This window comes from Salvia hispanica, chromosome 3 (genome assembly GCF_023119035.1).
Source record: "Salvia hispanica cultivar TCC Black 2014 chromosome 3, UniMelb_Shisp_WGS_1.0, whole genome shotgun sequence".
Taxonomy (NCBI): Eukaryota; Viridiplantae; Streptophyta; class Magnoliopsida; order Lamiales; family Lamiaceae; genus Salvia; species Salvia hispanica.
The window spans coordinates 41043615-41070043 of NC_062967.1; the positions used below are offsets into that span (position 1 = coordinate 41043615).

The 26429-nt window shown below is 36.3% G+C and overlaps 3 protein-coding genes and 1 non-coding gene across 5 annotated transcripts; all 4 read left to right on the forward strand.

Annotated features, from left to right (window-relative positions):
- Positions 1–4297: 4297 nt before the first annotated feature.
- LOC125216246 (GTP-binding protein At2g22870) lies at positions 4298–7875 on the forward strand. 2 transcript variants are annotated; one of them, XR_007175393.1, is made up of 6 exons: positions 4298–4857; positions 5224–5293; positions 5931–6093; positions 6228–6474; positions 6564–6746; positions 7715–7875. XR_007175393.1 is itself a non-coding variant. In XM_048117904.1 (5 exons), exons 1-4 carry the CDS (start codon positions 4353–4355, stop codon positions 6444–6446), a joined length of 957 nt encoding a protein of 318 aa, XP_047973861.1. In that variant the 5' UTR covers positions 4298–4352; the 3' UTR covers positions 6447–6474; positions 6564–6795. The 2 variants fall into 2 exon arrangements, 1 of the variants encoding a protein (XP_047973861.1); XM_048117904.1 differs by lacking the exon at positions 7715–7875 and having other exon boundaries at positions 6564–6795.
- A 2445-nt stretch (positions 7876–10320) lies between these two features.
- On the forward strand, positions 10321–10908 carry LOC125210189 (transcription repressor OFP8-like). Its single transcript, XM_048109760.1, has one exon. It carries the CDS (start codon positions 10321–10323, stop codon positions 10906–10908), a length of 588 nt encoding a protein of 195 aa, XP_047965717.1.
- A 1141-nt stretch (positions 10909–12049) lies between these two features.
- On the forward strand, positions 12050–12122 carry TRNAF-GAA. The gene has a single exon. It is a non-coding gene; the product is annotated as a tRNA-Phe (tRNA).
- Positions 12123–12695: 573 nt separating this feature from the next.
- Positions 12696–16720, forward strand: LOC125215856 (signal recognition particle subunit SRP72-like). The gene is made up of 6 exons (XM_048117422.1): positions 12696–12910; positions 13049–13188; positions 13957–14309; positions 14801–14897; positions 14978–15262; positions 15520–16720. Exons 1-6 carry the CDS (start codon positions 12790–12792, stop codon positions 16492–16494), a joined length of 1971 nt encoding a protein of 656 aa, XP_047973379.1. The 5' UTR covers positions 12696–12789; the 3' UTR covers positions 16495–16720.
- Positions 16721–26429: the final 9709 nt, after the last annotated feature.

The following is a 26429-nucleotide window of genomic DNA, read 5'->3' on the forward strand; positions in this document are numbered from 1 at the left end:
AACTAAAATAAACACAAGACTCATAACTAAATATAATAGCAAACGAAAGATAAAGATAAACAACTTGACGATATCTCCAAGTTTTATCCATAAGCCGGCCGGAAAACAACCTTGTTCCCATGGCCGGCGTGGAACCATCTAAGGAGAGATGTCACCGCCACCGTAGTCTTGTTGGTCAGGTGGGTGTGGTGCAACATCGTGAAATAGGCCATCGTCAATGACAATCTCATTTGAGCAATCCACCATAAATTTAAGACCACTAAGAAAATAAATGTCAGTTGCCCTATCCCGATGTCAGACTGGTATGAATTTGTTCAAGATGAGCTCCGAGTTGTCGTCCAAACGATTAAACAATTTGGAAGAGAATTGTTCTCACCATAAGTGGCATAAATTTAAACAAGTCAGCTGTTGATTTTTTTTTAAAAATACTACTATTAAATTATTCAATTTAACGTATACTTCCTCCGTCCGCCATTAGGAGTCCCATTCATGGGCGGCACGGGTTTTAAGAAATGTTAAAAAAAAGTGGGTGGAAAAAAGTTAGTGGAATAGAGGTCCCACTTGTATATATTAGTTTTAAATGAAATGTGAGTGAAATGAGTTAGTGGAAGGTGGGACCCTATTACCATTTATAGTAAAAGTGAACCGGGACTCTTATTCGCGGACGGACTAAAATGGAAAAACGGGACTCCTATTCGCGGACGGAGGTAGTAATATCTATATAAATTTTATAAGAATAGAAAACAATTCTCTATTTTCAAATTAACATAAACTATATAGACCACAAATTACAATCTAAAAGAGAAAGGCCAAAAGTGGTCATAAATATATGACCGTTTTGCGAATTTGGTCCTGAATATTATCTTTTTGATTATTTGGTTCCTCACAAATGAACTAGGATCGGAATCGGTCCTAAATTAACAGATGCGTCTAAAATAGACGGTCAACGTCGTTTAATCAGATTTTGATCAAAGTTAACCATTTTAATGGTAATTAGTTAAACCTGATTAAAATTCTTAATTTCTAATTCTATTAATAAAGTGGAAGAAACATAATATATTAAAACAAATACATCCAAAATAAATCCTAATCGTTCAAACCCTCCGCCGCCTCAAAACCCGCCGCCGCAACCCATGCCGCCTGAACACCCGCCGCCTCAACTTTGAAACGCCACCAACTTTGAAACATTCGTCCATTTGTTACCTTCTAAAACATTCATTTGCTTTTCTCTCTCTTCAATCTAATTAAACCTCTTTCTCTTTCTCTCACCTTCTCCTACCTCAAAGTTGCAATCTTTATGCTTATATCATGATAATGGCTTGTGGGGTGTTGAGATTTCTACTCTTGCAATTCTTGATTTTGAATTTCGTATGTTCTTGCATAGGATTCGATCCTAAAGATAAGTACTACATATATTGTGGATGATCAACTCATTGCAGTAGGAAGCATCACTTACATAGGATTTGATCCTAAAGATAAGTACTCCATAACTTGTTCACGAACTACTGTCGCGGAAGAGAATGAGAATGAGAATGAGAATGAAGAAAGGAGATGAAGAAGTGTTCTTCGTCATTTTATTATGTGTTTTTAACAATTATATTTTTATTTTTTTTAAATAATTAAAATGGTTAATTTTGGTCAAAACCTAATTAAATGATGTTGACCGGCTATTTTAGACGGTTCTGTTCATTTAGGACCGATTCCGGTCCAAGTTCATTTGTAAGGGACCAAATAATCAAAAAGATAATGTTCAGGACCAAATTCATAAAACGGGCATATGTTTAGGACCACATTTGACCTTTACTCAATCTAATTATAACTGTGTAATATCAATAAATCAAATTATAATTTACAAATAATCAAAAAGATAATGTTCAAGACCAAATTCATAATTTACATTTGACCGGTTATTTTAGACGGTTCTGTTCATTTAGGACCGATTCCGGTCCAAGTTCATTTGTAAGGGACCAAATAATCAAAAAGATAATGTTCATGACCAAATTCATAAAACGAGCATATGTTTAGGACCACATTTGACCTTTACTCAATCTAAAATTATAATTATGTAATATCAATAAATCAAATTATAATTTACAAATTATTATCATAATTTCTAAATACACAATTCTATATTAAATAATATATTAAAAAATATACTAATTCCAAATCAAATTCCAATTACGACAATCCCGGGTTGAAGTGACGGAGACCAATTACTCTTCTTCCTACAGAAGTACGGGTTGACGAATCACTCTTCTTCCTAACAATTACTCTTTTTTCTAACAGAAGCACGGTTAATGAAGCACGGTTGACACATATATTATCTTGTTTTTATTCCACATTATCCCATTTAAATTAATGTCTTGACCTAGGCATATATATTATCTTATTTTTATTCCACCTTATCTTGTTAATGATTTTGTCTCTTCTATATGTCTTGTATAATGTTTTAAAATCTAGTTAATATGTACAGAGGAAATTATTGGTGGGGTGATGTTTAAAAGGAAATGATTTTGTCTTCTTCAAGAAAATGAGAGAAATTGTTTGTACAAAGAGAATGATAAAAACATTTAATTTTTTCGTTATTAGTTATAATAAAAACTTTATATATATTTATAATATGCGAGCATACAGAAAAGATATACTCCCTCCGTCCCAAGGTATTAGACCAACTTTTCTTTTTGGGATGTCCCAACATATTAGACTCATTTCCTTTTTTAGCAAAAAAGCATATATCTTATTTTATTCTCCACCTATTTTTTTCTCTCTTCTCTCCCCTACTTTTTCTCTCTCTCATACTTTACTCTCTCCACTTTAACTATTTAAATATCAATTCCTTAAATCATGTGCCCAAAAGAAGTAAGTCTAATACTCCGGGACGGAGGGAGTACTAGACTAATAAATCAAATCAAATCATATCAAATCTTAACAATCTAAAACTATGAATAAACTATATTCTAGATAGTTTATTTTAGATTTATGAAAAAAATCCGTATCAACTCCCATAAATGAAACACACCTTATCCACAAGTCCACAAGGTGGAAAACCTGTATAAAGAGAATGATAAAAACATTTAATTTTTTCGTTATTAGTTATAATAAAAACTTTATACATATTTATAATATGCGAGCATACAGAAAAGATATACTAGACTAATAAATCAAATCATATCAAATCTTAACAATCTAAAACTATAAATAAACTATATTCTAGATAGTATATTTTAGATTTATTAAAAGAATCCGTATCAACTCTCGTGAATGAAACACACCTTATCCACAAGTCCACAAGTGGAAAACCAAAAGGCCACGTTTGTCAGTACAAGGATTGTGCTTATTGAGCCACTTATCCTTTTGTTGGTCAATGACAAAAGGTATGCCAAAATTAGTTATGTGTTGATTTCACATTTTATTACTTGGTGAAGATATAGAGTCTGGAATGAAATCATCATCCGAATCAGGAGTTTGGAGCACAATCATAGTGGAATTAGTGGGAAACTTATTTTTTGGAGTCTTGAACAAAATCATTATTGGGATCGGTAGAAAACTCTTCGTGCGGCCAAATCAAAGACGGTATAAATATTTGCAGATGGCTCGACATTATAGACGATGAAAGGACTTGTATGTGGCTCCAAATATAATTTGATGGAAAGCTCCGCAAGCAATATGATTTGGTGGGAAGTTCTGCATGCAACTTCAAAGCTTGCATAGATTTGTGTGCGTCTCTCTAATTGGATCAAATTCTGATGAACAACTGCCAGAAATACTTGCCATGAACAATTTGGAATCGAATTTCAATAGTCGTGGAACCATTCTGTTGATGGTTGGTCAAACAACACACCTATAAAGTGTAGTATCAGTATCTATATACTCCAAAAAATCAAATAATGTTGCATATCTAACTTCCTACGGGATTAACACTAAAAAATCATGGGGTACGAGGTATAATCATGAGGTTCGAGATCAAAGCATCAACCGGTACTTATTAGTTAGGAATTACTACATATCAAAAAATTGTTGAAGGGAAGTGGTGATTAAGAAGAGAATGACGTTAAATCGGTTTTTAAGAGAAGACGCGTAAGGAAGGGGACGATAAAAATATTTTATTTTGTTTACTCTTGATCATAATAAAAAAAACTTGAGTAATATGCGATGAGACAAAAAAGTATGCTAGAAAATAAATCAAATTATAGTCAATCCTAATAATCTAAAAATATGCCTAAACTATATTCTAAAAATAGACTAAATTAAAATACAAAAATCTCGTATCTCAACTCAACAGATAAACCCTGTCTCTCTGTATCATACAAATTCACATAGAGGAGAAAGAAGAGAGAGTGTGATTCGCAGAGATGTTTCTAACACACCAAATCCCTAGAATCCATTCACATTTCTTCGCATCTCCTAAAACCCCCAAATTCTTCCTCATCACTTCCGCTCTCTTATCCAATTCTAAATCCCCAATTCCTCTACCTCCGCCCCCGCCCCTCTCCCACTTCTCCACCCTCACCCCCACCGCCACCGCCACCGCCACCGCGACGCCTGAAGACCAAGAGAGCCTGCAGCTGTCGCTCGAATCGCTCTTCCTCCCGCCGGAGACAGACGTCTCGTCGCTCAAGGAGGCGCCGCTGACCGCCAGGATTCTCAAGGGCTCCAACATCGTGCTCAGCAAATTCGCCGGCCACGGCGTCGACGTCGTCAACGCGGATTTCGTGAAGAGCAGCGTCAAGACGGAGGAATGCCCCGCCGACGGGGCGCCGGAGTTCGCCCTCGTCGGCCGCTCCAATGTCGGGAAATCGTCGCTGCTCAACTCGCTCGTCAGGAGAAAGCGACTCGCCCTCACCTCTAAGAAGCCCGGTAGAAATTCCTTTTGCTCTGCGTGTGTGTGTGTTTTGAGCTTTAATTAACGGTTTCATCATTGAGATGAGGGATTTAATTACATATTATCAAGGTAGTTTGAATTGTGGTTAATGAGGTAATATTTGGAGAAGTAATTTATGGAATCATCATTTGGGGGAAAAAAGTTGCAACTTTTTTGGCTAATTGGTGGAGTTTTTCAATTTCATATGGTGAGAATGTATGTTGATGGTTCTAATGTTGAGAAATTTGTTCTAAGGAGTTTAACTTTGAAGTGTATTACGTTTTTTTGGTGTAGAGGTTTACAAGTCGTGGTCGTGGCCTTCGGAACTGAGTATAAAACTGATTTGCTGTCATGTTTTGCAGGGAAAACACAATGTATCAACCATTTTCGGATCAATGATAGTTGGTACCTGGTGGATTTGCCCGGCTACGGGTACTAATCTTATCTTGATATCCTGCTGTTTTTTTCTCGTTTTACTGAGTTAAATGATTAGGTGTTGAGGTATTGGTAGAGGTGAGTTTCTTGTGGGATTGATCATAATCTGTAAAAACTTGCTAATTACTAGGAGTACTTCACAATGTGAGAGGCTGGCTTGAGTGAACTTTTACTATTAGAGGGAGCATGATCCTCTATGATTACCTGCATTGGGTTTGTGATCATAAGATGTTCTTGCAGATTTGGGCCACTTTTTTAGAATGTGAGAGTAAAACGAATACTACTACTATTAAAAATAGAATTGAGGATAAATGCATGGGAAGAACAAAGATACTAGTGTTAACAATTTCAAATCTTTGCTACTGTTATGAATTATTTATCGATGCACTTACTAGGAAAAATGAGTTGTCACTTAAATCTTAGTGTAGTTTAAGGTTTCTCTAGTAAATGTATTTTCTTTGCAAAAAGCAAAGGCTAAGAGTTAAGGCATTCATTGTACCTTTCTTGGAGATCCTAGTGTAATTACTTGCTATTAATGACTTGAGCGGTGTCTGGTAATTAACTGTGTCTCTGTGTTGATGAAAACTGGGTTGGCAACTCGTGTGTTAATCAATTGTTTGTTCGTGTTGGAAAGATTTGCTGCTGCACCTCACGAGGTTCGGACTGACTGGGCCAAATTCACCAAAGACTACTTCCTCAACCGCCCGACCCTTGTCTCTGTATTCCTGTTGATTGATGCCAGCATTCCGGCGAAAAAGATTGACCTCGAGTATGCAAGTTGGTTGGGACAAAATGAGGTTAGCTGCCCTAAACCAATCTTTTTCTGTTTTTTTTTTATATTGTATTATTATAGAGTAAACCATGAGTTTTGGTTTATTTACTTTTATTTTGTTCTCAAGTTCTAACATCTAGATCATGTGTACTCGTCCAGATTCCTATGACTTTGGTATTCACCAAGTGTGACAAACGTAAAAAGAAAAAGAATGGAGGGAAACGGCCTGAAGAAAACGTCCGAGACTTTCAGGAATTGATACGCGATTTCTTCAAGTCCACCCCACCTTGGATCATGACAAGCAGTGTCACAAATCAAGGTCGAGATGAGATCTTGCTGCACATGTCCCAGCTCCGAAACTACTGGCTGAAGCACTAATTAAATTGTAGTACTAGTTCGTAATCATGTGAGCCGATATCCTCTATAAATTATGGTGTATACTGCGATTGTGCTGCATCGTTTTTCTTAATGGTGTGTGATCATGTGTTTCCTTAGGCAGCGACTGTTCCAGACTAGACGTATCAAAGGATAATAGTTGTCCTCTTTATCAGCTTTGTAGCCGCGTTGGCTGGAATGAAAGTTTAGTTACGGGCTTCGAATGACAGAGGAAAGGAAGGACTCACGATAGGCTTGCAGTTGAGCTCTATTTTTAGGCTCACCCGAAGATGCCAAACACCTGTAAGCTACACATTAATACATGAATATAATCTTGAGGTGGATATCGTAATTGCATATTTTTGCTTATGCTTTTCTAAATTAGAAATTTGAGATTGAGTAACGTGACATTTGGTCTTGAATATCTGTTCTGTATGACCTTGGATTTTTAACTATGATTCTTACTGGTGTTGGAGTTTAATAATAGATAATTTGAAATACTAAATTTGATTATGGTTAAGATTTATTGGTTATATGTCCTCGAGTTAAAAATGGGTGAATGGGTGAGTTCTTAGCTAAAAGTTGCAACTTTGAATCCCGGCTAGATTTGGAACTCTTATATGTCCAAGGTTCAGTATTGAAATAATTTCCGATGTTTTCACAATTCGAAATGCCTCGTACTCGAACTCCTTTTACGTTGGGTATGTCTTTATCAAGATCCAATTCCAATGTACCAAGATCTGCGAATTTATTTGAGATTTCGAGCCTTGTGGTACTCAGAATGAAACAACTGTACGTACATTCTAACATCTACACAGAATTTCATAGTTTTCCATAAATAAACAAATTTAATTTTGTCTAATAATGAAGGGCCTTACGAATATGGTTTTGACTTTTTAGGCCCAAAGCGGAAAAGCCCATATGTTCTGATCTTGTGACCGTATCATGATGGACCCAATATTTAATTGCCCAAATTGACCAATTTGAATGGCCCATTAAAGTATATATGAAAGAAAGGATGTCATTTAAAAATCGAATTAAAAAGTACTCCCTCTGTCCCATAGTAGATGACACACTTGAAAAGTGGCACATGATTTTAGGAGATGTTGTTTTATGTATTGAGTGGCGAGAGAAAATAATATATTTATATTAATGTGAGAGAAAACTTTTTCCAAAAAAAGAAATATGACATCTTTTGTAGGACAAATTAAAAAGGAAAGTGTGACATCTATTATGAGACGGATGTAATAGTATTTTGTGATGATATGCAGGCTGTGCATTGGAATTGGAAGGCGGTTCGTGCTGGACGATAAAGTGCATATTAGTTGGTGTGATGTTTTTCTTAGACAAGATGTTCGAATCCCTTCAAATATGCGTGCGATGAACTGTGTAACTCGTAGAAGTTTATAAAAAAAAAGTATAGTTCCTTCTACTCTTATTCAACAACGGGTTCCTAAACACATGAGATAAATCATGTTAATTATTTCATACACGATTATTACAATCAAATACTCCATAATATATATCACATCAAAATAAGTCAAAATGTTTTCAGAGTATTGAAAACTCAAACACATCCTAAACAATGGAAAAGTGGGTTACACACATATATGTAGCCAATATAATAGTATATGAATGTATGAAAACAACTAGTTTTTGTTTGATAGCATTTGGTTGTATAGTGTTTTGAAAATCACAACGTTACAAGTTCCATGTGCATTGTATTTGTTATATGACAACAATATTGCACTCTCATGCGTAATAGTACTAGTACTATGTGTCTACATTGTTTTGTTTAATTGTATATACTAGTGTATAGTATATATTTAATCTCATTGGACAAATATTAATTAGGAAATAGCCTTTTGCTGCAATATAGTTTTTGAACATGTATATAGGGTTTTGAGTCTCATGTAAATGAAACCTTGCCCGTTTATTTAAAACTTGATCAAACCAAATAATTCAGACCTTATCCATTTTTATTTATTGAGTATAATAATTTGTAAAAGTAGCTGAGTATATTAGGTTGAAGAATATTAGATACGACAAATCATCTAGTAGTATCAAATAATATAATACTATAATAAGTACATATATACTCCATTAAACTACTAATTTAATTATAATTCTACAAAACTATAATTAACAAATTTGCGATTTTTTTATATCATTAGAGAGGGTGTAGTAGAGTATTCAAATTTAATTTCAACCAGAAAAAAAAATAGGTCCTCGCACGTTACATAAAATGAAAATTTGAATTTGATTCGAATACTATCCATTTCATTGTGAATATAATTGGTGAATTCATACAAGCATGAAAATTAACAGAAAAAACAATTATGTATGGTGGCAGTGTATGTGCATCATAAATATTAAATTCACACAATATATATTCATAAATTTAGTAAAAATTAAAAAAAAAATGATTGACTTATTAGGGAAGATACTTATATGCCTTTGGAAAAAAAGCTGAAAACAACAAGTGTCGTATATCATTTGGGGGGCTAAAACTTCAAGTTTGAGTTAAGTATATTCAGGTAATTAGGTAACAGTTTTGGATTTCCGTACGTAAAATGAATGAAAATAGATAGATAAATAAAATAATTGTACTACTTGATTTGAATTTGCTACTAATTTTCAAAAGTAATTATCGTGCATGCTAGTTAATCAATGATCATTTTTATTTTCAAGGGGCAATTGATGATCATTAATATGTGTGGTTTATGTAATGATGTGTTGATAACTGAGAAGGGATTTCTGGAGCATGACGTAATGTTGACTAATCATTCTACTAGTACACGCATTCATATTATACATGGATTTTATTATATTTAAACAAATTTTCCATAAAAAAAAAAGAGTAAGTAACAAAATATTTATCGAGGGATCTCAATTAATCATTGATAAATATGACGGACTGTCGTCGGCAATGAACATCATCGGAAAAATACTAATAAAATGTCGCCTAAAAGTTATTAACAGATTAACTATGAAATTTTAACGACAAAATGAGCATTAAAAAGTTGGCAATATGTCCGGAGAGTCTCACTCGACCAAGCCGTGTAGAGCTTAATTCACAATAATTTTATGTTCAGGCCTTATTTTGCTTCAATTATTCTTGTGGTTATGCTTTTTAGCTACGGTTTCACATAAGAGTATGTATTATGTTAACTTCAAAGGTGTGTATATTATATGTTTGAGAATAAATGACATATTATATCGTATATCTTGAAAGACTTGAAATTTAAACAAAGCTAAGGGCATTAATCTTAAATACTTTTTGGACTAATTTATTCGAGAATATTAATTGAGATATACAATATGCAACTTTAGATGCTTCTGTTCACACTAAGGTTTAGGATAACCAAGTGATCGTCTTAATAAAACTTAATTGTGATTAAATATATAATATACTTATTCCGTCATTAGCTTTAGTCTAGCTAGTTATTCCGTCAATAAAATTATTTTTTTTAATAAGTAAATCTAAATTTAAATTAGCTACGTCGGTATCCAGTATCCACCATAAATTAGTGTAGTACTTTATCCGATGTCACACTTTCCTTTTTAGTTTGTCCCACAAAAAATGTCATATTTTTTTTATTTTGGAAAAAGTTTCCTCTTACATTAATTATAGAATTATATTTTCTCTCAGCATTTAACACACAAAATAACATTTTCTAAAATCTCATGTCATCTCCCAAGTGTGACATCTACTATGGGACGGAGGGAATAGTAATTTTTTAAAAAATGAATCCTTTTGGAAGTTGTTCAATGATTCATCATCTTTTACCTAACCTTAGTCCACTAAAATTATATATATACATCCCATATGAAATATTTGAGTATTGAATTTTGATAATTATTTGAAAAAGCAGGCATGGAAAAGCAGCTAATGCTAAAAATGTCTCGCCTTCTCCCTTCCTCTTTCACTTCTTGCCACTTCACAAATCTTTCCGACGTTGTACAAAATCCCAACAACAAAACACGCGCCGCCCCCGCCCTCTCCTCCACCTCCAACGGCTTGTTCACCAGCAGCGACGACCTCGACACCGATACCTTCTTCAGCCTCTCCTCCCTCTCCGGCGACTCCTTCCACCTCCGCACCGCCTCCACCCGCTTCAAGCACGAAGCCGCCGGAAAAATGCCGATCAAGGCCGACGAGCTAGGATTCGACCACATCTCGACTCAGCTCTACTACGGCGAGGGGTGCCGGCGGCGGCGGCGGAGGAGGAGGAGCAAGAGGAGGGTTGTGATGGGGGAGAGCTACGCGGTGGAGAAGAGCACGAGGGACCCGAGGGGGGATTTCAGGGCGTCGATGGTGGAGATGATCGTCGACAAGCAGATGTTTGCGGCCAAGGATTTGGAGCGCCTGCTGCGCTGTTTCTTGTCGTTGAATTCGCCGGCCTATCATTCCATGATTTGTCATGTTTTTTCTGATATTTGTCAAACCTTGTTCACTAATTGATTTAATGATTTGTTTTAGTTTGTAAATTTATTATTTGTGTTTTTCTTTTCCTGCTCTATTAGCTTTTATTAACACTATAATAATATCTCATTAATTAGATGGTTCACAATTTTACTATAACTTAAGTATTTAAAATTATTAAATTATTTATATTCTCTTTATTTGAGCAATGCCAATAGTCTATTTCACAATGTTTATAAAAAATGCAGAAAAGTCATCAGGTACGGTCAAATTCTAATTCGATATTGATTTTTTTTTTTTTGATTAGCCGATAAAACCATGTGCTATAATGATTTGTTTAAATTGCATTAATTTGGTGTACTACTTCAATATTGATTTTTTGTTGCTGCAATATGATATCTGCAAAGACAATGGAGTTATCTAGAGGATTGGAACCATTACAATTTGCAATACAATCACAAATGCAAAATCCTAGTTAAACTATTGAATACTATATGGCTTAATTAAATCTTTTTTCCCTATTTTGAATTTGGAAATAATTATGTTTAATTACCTCGAGATTGTGTAAATGTTGCTGCAGAAAGTCGCATTTAAGCCAAGAATAAGCAAATATAATTGAATAAAAACTACCATGATGGAGTATTTGTATAAGAGGTTGCTACATGGGAAATTTGGAATTGTGAAAATTTAAATATGGGGTATATACTATCTAAATGGTGTGCACATTGGAATACTTACAAAAATTGAATGTGTATAATTAATGTTGCAAAGCCCAAATAAATGTCAACACTTAAACCAGTAATAAAAATCTATATTCAATTTGCGCACAAAATTATGCTTACAATAAAGTGAAATAAACAACATCCAAATTCCAAAGTCATGCTAGACAAAGAAATGCTCCTACAAGAGAAATGCCATGTATAAATAACACGAGATTCTCTATTTCACTATCTTTTACTATTTCTTAATAAAACCGTTGATTAATTTTAATAAAAATATATATCTAGGAATAATCAATCAGAATAATAATTTACTAACTAAGAATATACAAATTGAAATGTTTTTTTGGGACAGCGCAGATTATATGCTTTCTTCTCATACTAATAATATGTATGGGGTTGGCAATATTGATTTTTGGCAAATTGTACATATCTATTATAATCTGCAGTAAAAGGCAAGCGCGGGGATAGCTCAGTTGGGAGAGCGTCAGACTGAAGATCTGAAGGTCACGTGTTCGATCCACGTTCACCGCATGTTTTTCCCTTTCTCTTTTTAAATTTCGGCATATTATTCTATTTGCACAAAAGTGTATGTTACTTAGTCTAATTCTATTCGCACAAAAGTGTATGTTACTTATTCTCCCATACGACAATAATCCCCCGTCCACTCCAATATGCCATTTCCAAATTCCTAAATCACATTAAATATTTTAATCGAACGTGCAACATTTTAATTAGACAACATAATGATATAATCAGTAGCAAAATCTTATTGATTTCTCTATGTCAATAGAGTGCTTCAAATGTTTATGTTTGTTTGATCGCTAACACTATTTTGCTTCTATAGAAATGTGGAATGGATAAGTACATTAAACAATATAAATATTTTCAATTCGGTCCAGAGGAAAATCATTATAAGCAAAAAGATTAAAAATCATAAAATTGTGACATAATCAATTAATTACAAAACTTACAACAACAACTAAAATATAACAAAACATACAACAATAATTAAACTTTGAGTAAAGTTTATATAATTTCTCATACTCTAATTTAAACTATCATACATAAATCTAATTTATTCAAAGTTTGATAGAAAATAAATTTAATTTTAACTCACTATCCAATTTCCGAAACTGTAATTTCTCTGCTTCTCCCTCTCATCCCTCCGCCGCCGTGCCAGCAGAAATCGACGCTAAAAATGGCGCCGAAAGCGGCAGCCGCCGCGTCTCCGACCGTGCCAATTGAAGATCTCTTCACCTCCCTCAATCGGCACATCCAACGCTCCGAATTTCACCTCGCCGCTAGGGTCTCAGATCAAGGTATGTGACTCATTTCATTGTTTACGCATTCAAATCAGCTACGAGATCTCGTATGATAAAATTGCGAAGCTAGTACTAATTTTTATCTTCTGGTTGTTTTAATTCACATTTTAATTTGGCCTATGTTTGGGGTTTTAGTTCTTTCTATTGCGCCGGGAGATGAGGATGCGATTCTGTGTAAAGTCGTTGTTCTGATAAAAAACGACAAGATTGACGATGCTTTATCTGCAATTGAAAAATTATCCAGGAAATCTCCAGTGGATTTAACTTTCTTCAAGGTACTTCGATGGATTTATTTGTGATATTGATCTCGGATTTATTGTTTTACAGTTTCTTAATCAGTGTGTAGAGTTAGGTTCTGTAACTGTAAAAGAATGCTGATTGCAGCTGAACACATTCGAAAGTTTGGCTTATTTTGGGTGGTGTTAAGTACTTATGTTCCTTTTGGCTTTGCTATTTATGTTCGACACTTTGTAGTCATTGTCAGGAGTTTGAAGCATTGATCTGAAAACAATTTTAGTAAACGGAAACCATCATCATTAGGTTGTTTATACCAGTCTACTGAGGTAAACTGTACACAGATTAGTATGTTCAATGATTTTGAGGATGCAATTACTCACACTATACACTACATGTATGTGCGCATTTATATAGATGTACAACTGTTTTCAGCATCCACTTTTATCGACAAAGCTAATAAAAGTTGCAATCCTTTGTATTTGTTCATATTTGCTATCGAATCTGAAGGTCTAGTAATTTGGAGGATGCATTTACAATCTCCATAGATATGTATTTTTGTAAACATTTATATAAGTGGTAGCATTTTCGTTATCCTTACGAATGAAAGTTGCAATCGTCTTCTGTATCTGTGCTGCTGTGCATATTTGCCAATGTCAGCATCTGGGATGTTTTGTATGCATAAACTGTTTTCAGCTCTTAAAGTAGGATAATCGGGTTAACTACCAACATTAAGGTCTATCTCTCAACTCTCATATATTAAAGCCCTTTTTCCTTTTTTTTTTCTTTTTTTTTTTTTTTCTGAATAGGCATATTGCTTATATCGACAAAATAAATTGGATGAAGCCTTGGTGTCTTTGAAAGGGCATAACGAGGACTCTGCAGCCATGTTGTTAGAGTCACAGATTTTATTTCGGTTAGGAAAAATGGATGCATGTGTTGATGTATATCAAAATCTTCAGAGGTCAAAGATAGAATCTCTAGAAATCAATTTTGTAGCTGCGTTGGTTACTGCTGGCAGAGCTACTGAAGTCCAGGGGACAATTGAGTCTCTCAGACTTAAACCAACAAGCAGTTTTGAATTAGCTTACAATGTTGCTTGCTCATTGATAGAAAGAAACAAGCATACAGATGCGGAACAACTTTTGCTGTCAGCTCGAAGGTGATGTGCAATCTCAGGAAACTCGATTAATAATCAATTTACCAATTTCATGTTTCATGCTTATTTTTCAGAATTTGATGTCGTATTATCATAACTTTGTAAATTTGAAACAGACAAGTGTGAGCTTTTATTTTTATGGTCCTGCAACAAGGAGTTGTATGTGGACATTGTATGGAAGTTGAATTTGATCCTTTGCCTTAGTTCAAGTACCTTCGTGTTCCTGCAACAAGGATTTGCAAGTGGACACATACAACTATAGGAAAATAGATAAAAAAAAAGAAGACAATTTGTCATATCGATATCCACCCTCCGTCCATTATCCGTACATATTTAGACGGAGAAAATTGTATCTGTATTTTTTTCTTTTCACTTCACGTTGGGAAAGTCTAGCACTACTTTTAAAACGCCTCAAAGACTTGCCTGCACTTCGTCATGATAACATGCAAATTGAGAATTTATTTGATGCTTAAGCTGACACTTATTTTATGCAGAATTGGCCAGGAAACATTGATGGAAGAGAACTTACTGGATGATGACATAGAAATTGAGTTGGCACCTATAGCTGTTCAACTAGGATATGTTCATCAGGTTCTCAGCCATGTAATATTAGCATTCATTTTTTTCTTCGTTTGTTGGAGAGAGTAATTCAACGGGTTTTGAATGCGCAGGTGCTAGGAAACAATCCAGAAGCTCTAGAAGCTTACTCCACTCTTATCAAGAAAAATTTGGCAGACGAAACATCACTTGCAGTGGCAAAAAATAACCTTATTGCACTAAAGGGCCCAAAGGATGTGTCTGATGGTTTGAGAAAGCTAGATAAGCTGATAGTGAGAGCTGAAGGACCTACCTTCTCTCTTGCTAGTGGCCTTGACTTAAAGCTGTCCCTGAAGCAGAGGGAAGCGATATATGTTAATCGTCTGTTATTACTACTACATTCTAACAAGTTGGATCAGGTAATACATTTACAAGCTTCTCACTAGATTTTGTGATTGGTTTAATGTTTGAATAATATGTTTTACACTGGCAATATATTTAATTCTATTGTGGTAGTCAGATAATGCATTTTCAGAAATTTGTTTGGGATTGGTCTGTCTTAGTATATATAGGATGAATTCATTTTCTCTTTATTTTCCTTATCTATTTTATTGAGAAATTTGTTATCAGAAATTTCTAATGATGATTCTTTAGCTAATCATAAAAAGATATGCAGGCCAGAGAACTTGCTTCTGCACTTCCAACCATATTTCCGGAGAGTATAATGCCAGTGCTTCTCCAGGCTGCTGTGCATGTGAGAGAAAACAAAGCCAATAAGGCTGAGGAGATACTTGGGAATTTCGCAAATAAATTTCCTGATAAGTCAAATGCCGTCCTGCTTGCAAAGGCACAGGTTGCCGCATCTGCTGGCCATCCTCAATTAGCAGCCGAGTCACTGCTAAAAATACAAGATATTCAACACATGCCCGCAACTATTGCAACCATTGTGGCACTCAAAGAACGTGCTGGCGACATAGATGGTGCAGATGCTGAATTTGATTCTGCAATACAGTGGTGGTCCAACGACATGACTGAAGACAATAAACTTGCTGTTATCACGCGAGAGGCTGCCTTGTTTAAGCTCCGGCATGGAAAGGGAACCGAAGCTGCTCGCCTCTTTGAGGAACTCATCAAAAGCCATAAAAGCATTGACGCTCTGGTAGGCCTCATTCAGACTACTGCTCATACAGATGTTGCAAAGGCAGAATCTTATGAGAAACAGCTGAAACCCCTTGCTGGCCTGAAGGGAATCGATGTGGATGGTTTGGAGAAAACCTCGGGTGCAAAGCCCATTGAAAATGGGCCGATTGCAGGCACCCCTGAGGCATATGAACAAAAGAACAAGGAGAAAACAAAGAAAAAAAGAAAGAGGAAGCCCAAGTATCCGAAAGGCTTCGATCCTGCAAACCCAGGTCCTCCACCAGATCCAGAAAGGTGGCTGCCAAAGCGGGAGAGGTCAAGTTATAGGCCTAAGAGAAAAGATAAGAGAGCAACACAGGTCAGGGGCTCTCAGGGCGCAGTCGCTAAAGAGGCTGCTAACACTGTTAGTTTGAAGTCGAGCCAAACGACTAACTCTAAGGGAACATCTCAGAATACGAGCACAGAGCAAAGCAAGGCTTCCTCAAAGTCCAGGAAGAAATCGAGGAAATGATTAGATACGGGTTCATAGAGCGTAACATAGAACTTAATTAACTCGTCTTTGGATTGATGTGATTAGCCAATTTTTTTTTTTCGTATTTGTTTAATTATTACTTGCAGTGTATGCTTACTGAGAGATCAAGCAGACCGCAAACTCTATACTTCGAATTTATTTTCAAAGTGTAAAATATTTTTCTTGTTTGCTTGAAAACAGATATTTTAATTAGTTTTTCTCCATTTCTTTTTTCTTTTTTGGTCGAGGTAAATACTTTGCAGGTAGAAGAATATTCATTATGTAAAAGTTCGTTTTAGAAAATTCGAACATGGGATATCGAGAGATACTTTTTAATCCATTCCATATCTTCTGATAGATGTGTCTCAATCATATATCCAAGGGTTGGGTTGTGATTAATTGAGATTTTTTATGCTAATGGAGAAATGAGATGCAATCATTCATTTTTATTAAATGAGTAGTCCATATTTTTCTAAATGGAAAATATCTTTAGATTAATTAATTATGAAAGGGCAGAATGGTCATATCATGGTATATTTTATTCAATAAATATTTTTTTTAATTTTTAATTAATTTTTATTACATTTTTTTAAAATTTTTTAAATTTTTTTTCCAACTACATATACAATTCATGTCAACTACACACATATAATGTCAACTATGTGTACAATTCATGTCAACCACACACACAATTCATGTCAACTACACACATATAATGTCAACTATGTGTACAATCCATGTCAACTACATATACAATTCATGTTAACTACACAATATAATGTCAACTACATGTACAATTCATGTCAAATAGTATTTATTGAACAAAGTTGTTGACATTTGATGTGTAGTTGACATGAATTGTATAGGTAGTTGACAAAAAAAATGATTTTTTTTAAAAAAAAATTAAAAAAATTAAAAAAATTACTCCCTCTATCCAGAGAAGATGTCACACTTGGGAAATGGCACGGGATTTTAGGAGATGTTATTTTGTGTGTTAAGTGGTGAGAGAAAATATAATTTTATAATTGATGTGAGAAAGAATTTTTTCCAAAAGAGGAAATGTGACATCTAAACCGTAGAATTCATGTTTTAGGATTTATATTTTTCTAAGCATGAATTATTTGCGTTCTAGCATGCAATTATCTGTTTAACATGTGAATTGATTAATCGCATAATCGGTCAAATAGATCCATGTCTGATTTATTTGTTTTGTACAAGTCTTCCGCTGTGCAAGGGGCTCCAAACTCCATCAATTGGTATCAGAACCAGACTTGGCTCTGATTATGTGGATTAATTTCATGTTATGTGAATTGCTTGATCGCGTGAGTTCTTCGCTACATTTTTTATTTACTTATTGTACGAATGAACCAATTCTCTATGATAAGAGGAGGCTGCGTAACTTCAACAAAAGGCACAGATCACGTAGAATCATGTCACGAAATTACTTGAGTAATTGCCAAGTAATCATTACTTGGTGTATTTACAAAAGATTCAATCATTACATGGATGATGATTGTTTTAATCTATTCGTTCGTCCATGTTGCAATGAATGAATGAACGTGATTTCGAAGTCGTGGTATTATTGCGACAACGTACACGGATTGAAATCAGGGCGTCGTGTCCCAATTTTGATGGGTAGGAGAGCGACGAGGAGATTTCAGGCAGCGCCTCCGGCTGTGTAAGCAGCAAACGGACAGCAACGCAGCAGCAAGGCAGCGGAGAAGTCGACGTCGCAGCAGCACGTTGATGACGATGGTCCAGCAGCGCCGGCGGCTGCAGAGACGATGTCGCACAAGCGACGACGCAGCAGCAGCGCCAGAGGCGTCGCAACAGCAAACAGCAACACCGGAGCAGCTGTGACACGGCGGCAGCGACGTCGGAGATGTCGCAGCAGCAGCAACGGTGGTTTCGCGAGGCAGCAGCACCGCTGACGCCTGTGACGCCGATCAGCGAGCAGAGGCGAAGTTTGAGTCGGAGTACGATGGTGCGAGATTAGGGTTTCCCTATGCGCAACGTCCCGTTCTCGTGACTTCGCTTTCCAAATTTGATTAGGGTTTCCAAATCCTTGGATTCAATTTTGGAAATAATTCAAGATTAATTTGGAAATAAGATTTGAATATATCTTTTGTTGATTTTATATATTATATGAAATTTAATTATGAATTAAATCATGAATTAATTAGATTCTTTCCTTATTTAAATGGATTTATATGGATTTTATTCCTAGATGAATCCTAGTTATATTTGGAAAATAATAATCTAAGTTTTTATCTATATCCTATAGATTTATGTGGATTTATTCCTAGATAAATCTTAGTTGGATTTAGATAATGAAAATATTATTTTATTCATATCCTATGAATTTATATGAATTTATTCATAGATAAATTCTAGATGGATTTTGATAGTGATAATATAATATTTTATTCTTATCTTATAGATTTGTATGGATTTGTTCCTAGATAAATCTTGGATAGATTTGAACAATTATAATATAATATTATCGTATTCTATGGATTTATATGGATTTAATCCAAGATAAATCCTAGATGAATTAGGATAAATATTTATATTAATTTATTTTATCTTATGGATTTGAATAGATTTAATTCTATTAAGACAAATCCTAGATGGATTAAAATAAGTATTAATCCAAGTTATCCTTATCTTTTGGATTTATGTCCTAGATAGATTAGGATGTTAATGATATATAAGAAAATTCTTATTTAATTGGATTTAGATATATTTATTTATCTAAGAAATCCTAAGTAATGTGTGATATATTCTGGATGTCTATTCTAAATAGAATTAAGATTTGTATAAATCTTGGTTGATAGGATTTTATTTTTATCTTATGGATTATGATGAGAAGTGTTTCTATCTAGTAATATCCTAGTACGATTTAAATAATGATAATCCTAAATCAACGTTATCTTGAATTGTAGGATTTGATGTTATTGAAATAAAACCTAGAATAATCCCAAATGGATTTAGATAGTCAACTCTATCTTGATAAATCCTAATTGAATTTTGGATAAACATTATCCGAGATAAAACTTAATTATTTAATTGATTCTCCCTTGACTAGATTAAATAATTGTCGTTAATTATCATGTGTGTTTAAATGCCATGCATTAAATGGATTTATCTGTTTATTTGGTGTTTATCTATTTTAAGTGGATTATCTGCTTTATCTGCTTATGTGATAATTATGCAAAAACCATATAAAAATATCTAAGTGATGATTACAACAAGTGCGTTGTATACGGTCTCCATCGGTTGGACTGCCAAATTTTGTGAAGTTGATTTTCTAATATTATCGCCACCTACAGAGTAGGGACAATAATCCTACGAAAACAGCAAGTTCATAAGGGCGGATTTCTCACATAATAAATAGAATGAACTAGAAAGTGGTTCCCAATATTATTGCCACCTGCAGAGTGGGGACAATAATCCTAAGGAACTGCGAGTTTCAGGGTTCAATCAGAATTTATGAGATAACTTGGTTTTGTTGTCAGCACATGAACATTGATATGAGAGTGTGTTGTAGAAATAAAATTCTGTAATGCTAAATCTGATGGTCGTGCTTAGGCAACATTAGGCGTATTAACCTCCAGAGGAGGATGCAATTGATGTGTCGGTGTTGTGATCAGTAAAATTGTCAAAATTTTAATGCGTATTAACCTCCAGAGGAGGATACAATTTATTAATTTTGCTGTTGTAAGATACATAATTATTTTGTGGTTATTTGTGATTATGTATTGAGCATGAGTATGTGATAATAAGTTTATTTGTCAAATCTTCATTATGTCATTTAATATTTATCTGCGATCCTTAAAGAAAGAGAACTCGAATGCCTAAATTATGTAGACCGGAAACGAAAATGGATAAGTTTCTCATCGCTGAAAACCTTGAGTTTATACTCAATGATTCATGTCCTCCATTTCCTCGACATAATTCCACGAAGAATGTTCGAGAATGCATTATGCATGTACTTGACAAGCTCCTTGAGGAATAAGGTCAAGCTACTTTCCTTTAAGTAGCTTGACAAGTCTTGGTTAATGACGATGAAAGATGGATATCGATAGAATCTGTCAAGATGATTCGATTGGAGTATCCTAGGTGACAAAATGTTTTGAGGATCTTTTGATCACTCAAATAGTTTCTGACACAAGTCATCGCCTAAAGTAACAAGAAATGACTACAAGAAGGTTTAAGTGAAAAGTAGAAAATCTTCAGAATAATAGTCGTTATGTTACTGTTAGAGGAAAGTAACATGATAGATGACAAATTCATAAAGGCTGCATTTTTTAAGTCCTAGTTCATTTGAACAAAAGACTAGATGTGGAAATGAGAGAGCCTGAATTGTCATCAATGTTTGTTTAAAGCGAGAAAAGATGCTTTGTGAGTTGGATTGACCTATTTTATAGAAGGACAATGACTTACATGACAATGCAACTTCTAAGTAAGAGATCTTGATCCAGTTAGGTTTTTGTTGCAGTGGGAGCTATTAATGCTCAACTATTGTTTTATGGTTGATGCTTAAATCATCATAGTATTAAAATAATATAAGTGCGATGAAAGGGTTTGATTTGTGCTAAGGCTGTTCAAATAAGAAAATAACAGGTTCCCTAGATCCAGCAAGTCCACTAGATCACTCGGTCTAGGAACTCGTGGGTCACGAGGAATCCGGTCGTCGGACACACAAAGCACTTTTCCTTTCAAAAACCCTCAACCACTTTACTAAACCTAGTATAGGGAAGTAGGGATCGATCCCACAGAGAAGGATGCGTAAGACTCATAATCAAGGATTTGGGTGTATTTTTGGTGTTGGCTGCTGCCACGCATTTTCTTGGGTTGAGGAAAATTAGAATTAACTTGACTTGGGAACCAAAAAAAAAACTTAACCTAACAGCTAGACCTAGGAGATAATTCTACGGTGGGGACCACGTCTAAAAAGCAAGGTACGACTGAAAAGTTGGCAGAATAACTAACTCTCGTACTAACTGACAGTGACATCGTCTTCTACAACCAAATTTGCGTAAAACTTCTTAAGAAAAACACATAAGTAAATAAAAAACAGAGCTACTGACTTGAAATCAAATCTATGCATAATAAACGAAGAACTTAGCAGATCTGCATACCCTAGACGAAGTGAAATAGAAACCAAGAAGAAATAAAACAAATCTATCTACCACTGTCTTTCCATACGCCAAAACCGACCTCAGACGCTAAATCCACTCCGGATCCAAGCGTCCGACACGAACTCCCAACAGAAGAAACTCTCCATCACGTCAGATTTTACAAATAAGAACTCCAAATACTCAAATAACCACAGATCTGTCACCAAATTCCACATCAAACACCTCAATAACGAAATAAACAGAGATCGACATAGCAATTGAAGAATTACGCTAACAGCAGAAAGATCTACGCAAAATAACTTGAAATTAAACAGCTCAACGCAGATCCATGAACGGTAAAGCAGTAAAACATTATCAACATCAAAGTCGACTCCCAAAAGTGAAGTTCGACGGTGGAAACTAGCAAAAACAGCTGAAATTAAAAGTAATTGTATCTTCGCCCTCACTAGGACGGTGTTGCCAAGCACGAAATCTTTCAGAAAATACCCCCCCTATCACGATTACCCCAGAACCATTCCCAAGTGTGTGAAAAAAGTATGAGCTAAGAAGAGTGGAAAAACTATATCCATTGCGCTGCATGCTCTTCTCTATTTATAGGCGTTTTAGTGGGCCCATCGAGGTATAGATAATGACTTTGTTGCCCTCAGCTGTAGACTTCCTTTATCACGCCAATTTCCTCGTAATTCCTGCTCATTTCGTTCCATTCTCCTGCTAGACCATCTCCTTCATAACTTCCTCGATCTAGCAATTTTCTTCACACACCTGGCTTAGGAAACGTGTTAGACCCAACAAATTATAACATTTTTTCGCACATTACCGATGCATGAAATTAGCCTTATCAAACTGCTCACACTTAAACCATACTTGTTCTCAAGTATAAAGACAAGAAAAGAAAAAGAATAAGGCGAATTTCAAGCGAGGTTATCTCTTGACCGACTCCTAGACCTAGACTCAAGAAAAACTAAGAAAATATAAGAAAATCATACAAACATGCAAAACACACATACATGAGCTAGTTTCAATTTTAGGCATCTGTCCCCACAAGATTAAGGTCATTCCAATAGTTTGCACTCCTCCAAATAGGCCCTTTCCCTTCCTTTACCTAGCCAATCTGTCAGCTTGTCAAGATAGCTTTCTACTTACCCAATTGTTAGATTCACTCGATCACTCATTCCTCACCATGGATGTTAGGATCGATTCTCTCTTAAGTTAATGCTACACCACTGAAGCGTTGGGTTATGAGAGTTTCTCCTTCCTGGGTCAGGCTATTATCATTCCTGTTTTTAGACCATTCCCCCTCTGGACTTCGTCCAGCTTATTCCTCCTCTTTTTTTTTCTTTTTTTTATTTATTATTATTTTTTTTTCTCTGGACTTTGTCCAGCTTATTCCTCCATTTTTTCCTTTCTTCTGGACTTCGTCCAGCTTATAACGCCTTTCCCTGGACTTCGTCCAGCTTATACCTTCATAACCCAATTCCCAATTTTTCTCCTTCATAGCTCTTCTTCCCTAAGCATTCAGTGGTGACCCTTAAACATGTGTTAGCTCAAAGTTATCTGAGGTTTATAACTCACTATATAGTAGGGCTTCACAACTAAGTAAGTAGAGGCATTCTCCGTCGTTCTTGCTTCATTCAAATTAACTAGGTTTATTTAAGGAAAAAGCTTCTAAGTTGAAATGCCTCCTATCTTCAATTACTTTCACTAAGGGAATCATGCCGTATTATATCCACTGGCTCATGTGACAACACTTAAGACTAACAGACTCTTAATATGCAACACGGGTAATGCATTGACTCCTCTCCCCCTCCCACTTCACTCAAGCTTGTCCCTAAGCCATCGTCGTGAAGGGGGGAACAGAGAGATCAATGCAAAACAAAATAATAAAACTTCTCACACTTAGACCAAGCAATGGGCTAAGTGGGAGAAAGAACATAGAAAACATAGGAAAACAAATAAAACAACAGAAAACACAAACTTCTCACACTTAGACCACGCAGTGGGCTAAGTGGGAGAAGATATAACAAATGTTAAACACATATATAACAGGTAAACAATAAAAAAAACGAAAAGAACGACAAATAAAAGTTACTTGGTCAAGAGACGATGGATCACTTCTGGGACTGGCTCCCTCGAGAGCCAGACTGGGGTGGGATTCCGGGTCGGGTCACTTTCACCTTCTTCTTAGCTGGCTGCTCCAGCTCTTCCTCCTTCTGCTCTGGGATTTCCGGTACTGACTTTCTCACGATAGACTTTGATTTTGGTGGGGCTGGAACTTGCACGAGAATGGTCGGGGAGATCAACTGCAGCGACTGCTGTGGTCGCTTGACGGAGGGACTGCTCTGAGTGGGCTGCCTGACTTCACTGCTGGACCCAGGAGTTGTCCTCAACTGGGTCAAGGGGAGCGTCTGCTGCATCCACTTCAACATTTTCAATGAAAGCTCCACCGCTTCCGTCATCCTATCATTCTGTTTGGCACATTTCACCGCCAAATCAGCAATATTTCCCCTCAGGGTCTGTACTTCCTCCCGATTTCCCATCAATTCCTTCCTTATCCCACCGAGTTCCTTTATCATATCCTTCCGCATCATCTGCATCTCCTTTTTCATGTCCTGGACTTCCTTGCGCAGCTCCTCGATCTCTTCACTCGGCATGGCTTCATCGGCTTCCTCCGGCTCTGCCTTCACCTTGTCTCCTAATGAATAGAAGAGAGTTTTGGTGCCTTGAGTCTGCAGCAACCCCTTGTTGAAGAAATAATCAACACTAAACACCTCTGGGGGGTCGCACATGACTACTAGCGGAGCGGCCTTGGCAATTCTCATTTCTATATTCCTCTGGAGGTAAGCGCCGATGAGGTGGCAGGTGTACATATGACGCCCCGGGTTGCTCGTCATCTGGTGGCACGCCTGCGCCATCCAATATCCGAGGTGCACCTTAACACCCTCCGCCATGCACCATGTGAAGTAGAGATCGGTAGTAGTGAGAGCTGAATTCGCACTGCCCATCAAATTGTAGCTGATAAATGTTTGAGCAAAACGGAGGATCCGGTCTTCGATGTGGGAGGCTTTGGAGTAGCTGGATTTAAACGCCCCTGATTTAGAGTGCGTGACCAGTTCCCATGCTGTCTGGACTTTGAAACCAGGCGTGTTCTTTGGCATCCCCACCATCCTATCGTTCCATGCCCCCTCTTCATCTTCTTCCTTAGTGAACAACCCCATCCGTAGGGACCACTCCCTAATGCTCAACTCGTGTTCCTGATTGAAAAGCCTGAATGTGATAGAATCCGCGTCCAGGTCCGTGGTATTCTTCAAACGAAAAGTGGAGAAAAACTCCCTTGCTAGATCCACTGGTACCCTCTCTTGGCTGTGCTGCAACAGCCACTCAAACCCTATTGCTTGGATATAGGCGCGGAATTCTTTATCACATGCAATCATCTTGAGCTCCCTCTTGCTATACTGTTTCCCTGACTTGGCCATCTTCCATGCACTACATCTCTCCTTGTATACCGCGATCCTCTTCTGGTCGTCAAACTGTCTCATCTCCTCCAACAAGCTTTTAGTCTAATGGCCAAATGCGATATTGGAGAAAAACAGTTAATCCGTCAAGGAAAGACTGGAGCAAAAGACTCGGGGACGCATTATGGGCCTACAGAACTGCTTTTAAAACACCTATTGGAATGTCACCTTACAGACTTGTGTTTGGTAAGATGTGTCACTTACCTGTAGGTATTGAACACAAGGCATACTGGGCAGTGAAAGAAATGAACATGAAGCCGATAGCTTGCGAAGAAGAAAGCTGGAGTCGCTTGAGTCTGCCATGTGGTACAAAGAAAGAACGAAGTTATAGCATGATAAAAACCTCCGGGTCAAGGAACTTCATGTGGGACAGAAGGTGCTCCTTTTTCAGTCTCCTGCTTAAGCTCATGCCAGGGAAACTGAAGTCTAAATGGATCGGCCCATACACCATCGCTGGCATCCGAGCAAATGGAGCAGTAGAGATCCAGGGAAGTGCTCCAAACTCTGTTCCTTTCCTTGTAAACGGTCATAGAGTGAAAGTTTTTAGGGATAATTCTGAGTTGTGTGTAGTGGACGAGATTCCGCTACACACACTCCCTATTATTGCCTAAAAAGACAGGGGTAATTTCCGATGAATTCCTGGGTCAAGGGGTAAGTTGATAATTTTGAAAATTCACAACTGAACCAGGGAATCTCGGAAACACAACATGTAAATAGTTTAATTGTTTAAAAAAATAAAATAAATAAATACATAAATAATATAATATATATATGTATATATTTTCGAAGCACCACACTCCAAGGGGAACCGTATTTTATGCCCTAACCTCGACCCAGGGGTCTGGAACCTTCAATTTTTATTTTGTAGGGCATGGTCAAGGGGATTATCCAGGAGGAGAGCCTGAAGGAAGGAGTCAAGGAGGGAAAAGATATTTTGAATTTCAAATTCTGGCCGATAATTATGGGAGACGTACGGTTGCTTACATCACGCCTGCAACCGCACCATCCTTTCACCAGAAAAAGCAACCGTCGTCCTTCTCTCTCCATCATTCCTAATTAGACAAAAATTTGTGTTTGCTCTTCCTTCTCTCTTCATTCACTCTCTCTCTAAAAAACGGACGAAACCCTAACAACAAAATTGCCCAGTTCTTTTCGTTTTTTTTTTCAGATCTACACCGATGGATTCTACCAAAGGCACTGAGTATGACCCAACCTTGTTGGCCGAGTTGACGCAGAAGGTGGGAAGTATAGAGAAAGCAAAGGAGGTGTATGCCCTATT

Excerpts from the sequence above, each read along its gene's own strand:
- LOC125216246 (XM_048117904.1), top strand. The coding sequence starts at position 4,353 with ATGTTTCTAACACACCAAATCCCTAGAATCCATTCACATTTCTTCGCA. Across the intron at positions 5,294-5,930 it reads GTGGATTTGCCCGGCTACGG|ATTTGCTGCTGCACCTCACG; the intron begins GTACTAATCTTA and ends CGTGTTGGAAAG. Across the intron at positions 6,094-6,227 it reads GTTGGTTGGGACAAAATGAG|ATTCCTATGACTTTGGTATT; the intron begins GTTAGCTGCCCT and ends GTACTCGTCCAG.
- LOC125215856 (XM_048117422.1), top strand. The coding sequence starts at position 12,790 with ATGGCGCCGAAAGCGGCAGCCGCCGCGTCTCCGACCGTGCCAATTGAA. Across the intron at positions 14,310-14,800 it reads CTTTTGCTGTCAGCTCGAAG|AATTGGCCAGGAAACATTGA; the intron begins GTGATGTGCAAT and ends TATTTTATGCAG. Across the intron at positions 15,263-15,519 it reads ATTCTAACAAGTTGGATCAG|GCCAGAGAACTTGCTTCTGC; the intron begins GTAATACATTTA and ends AAAGATATGCAG.
- LOC125210189 (XM_048109760.1), top strand. The coding sequence starts at position 10,321 with ATGGAAAAGCAGCTAATGCTAAAAATGTCTCGCCTTCTCCCTTCCTCT.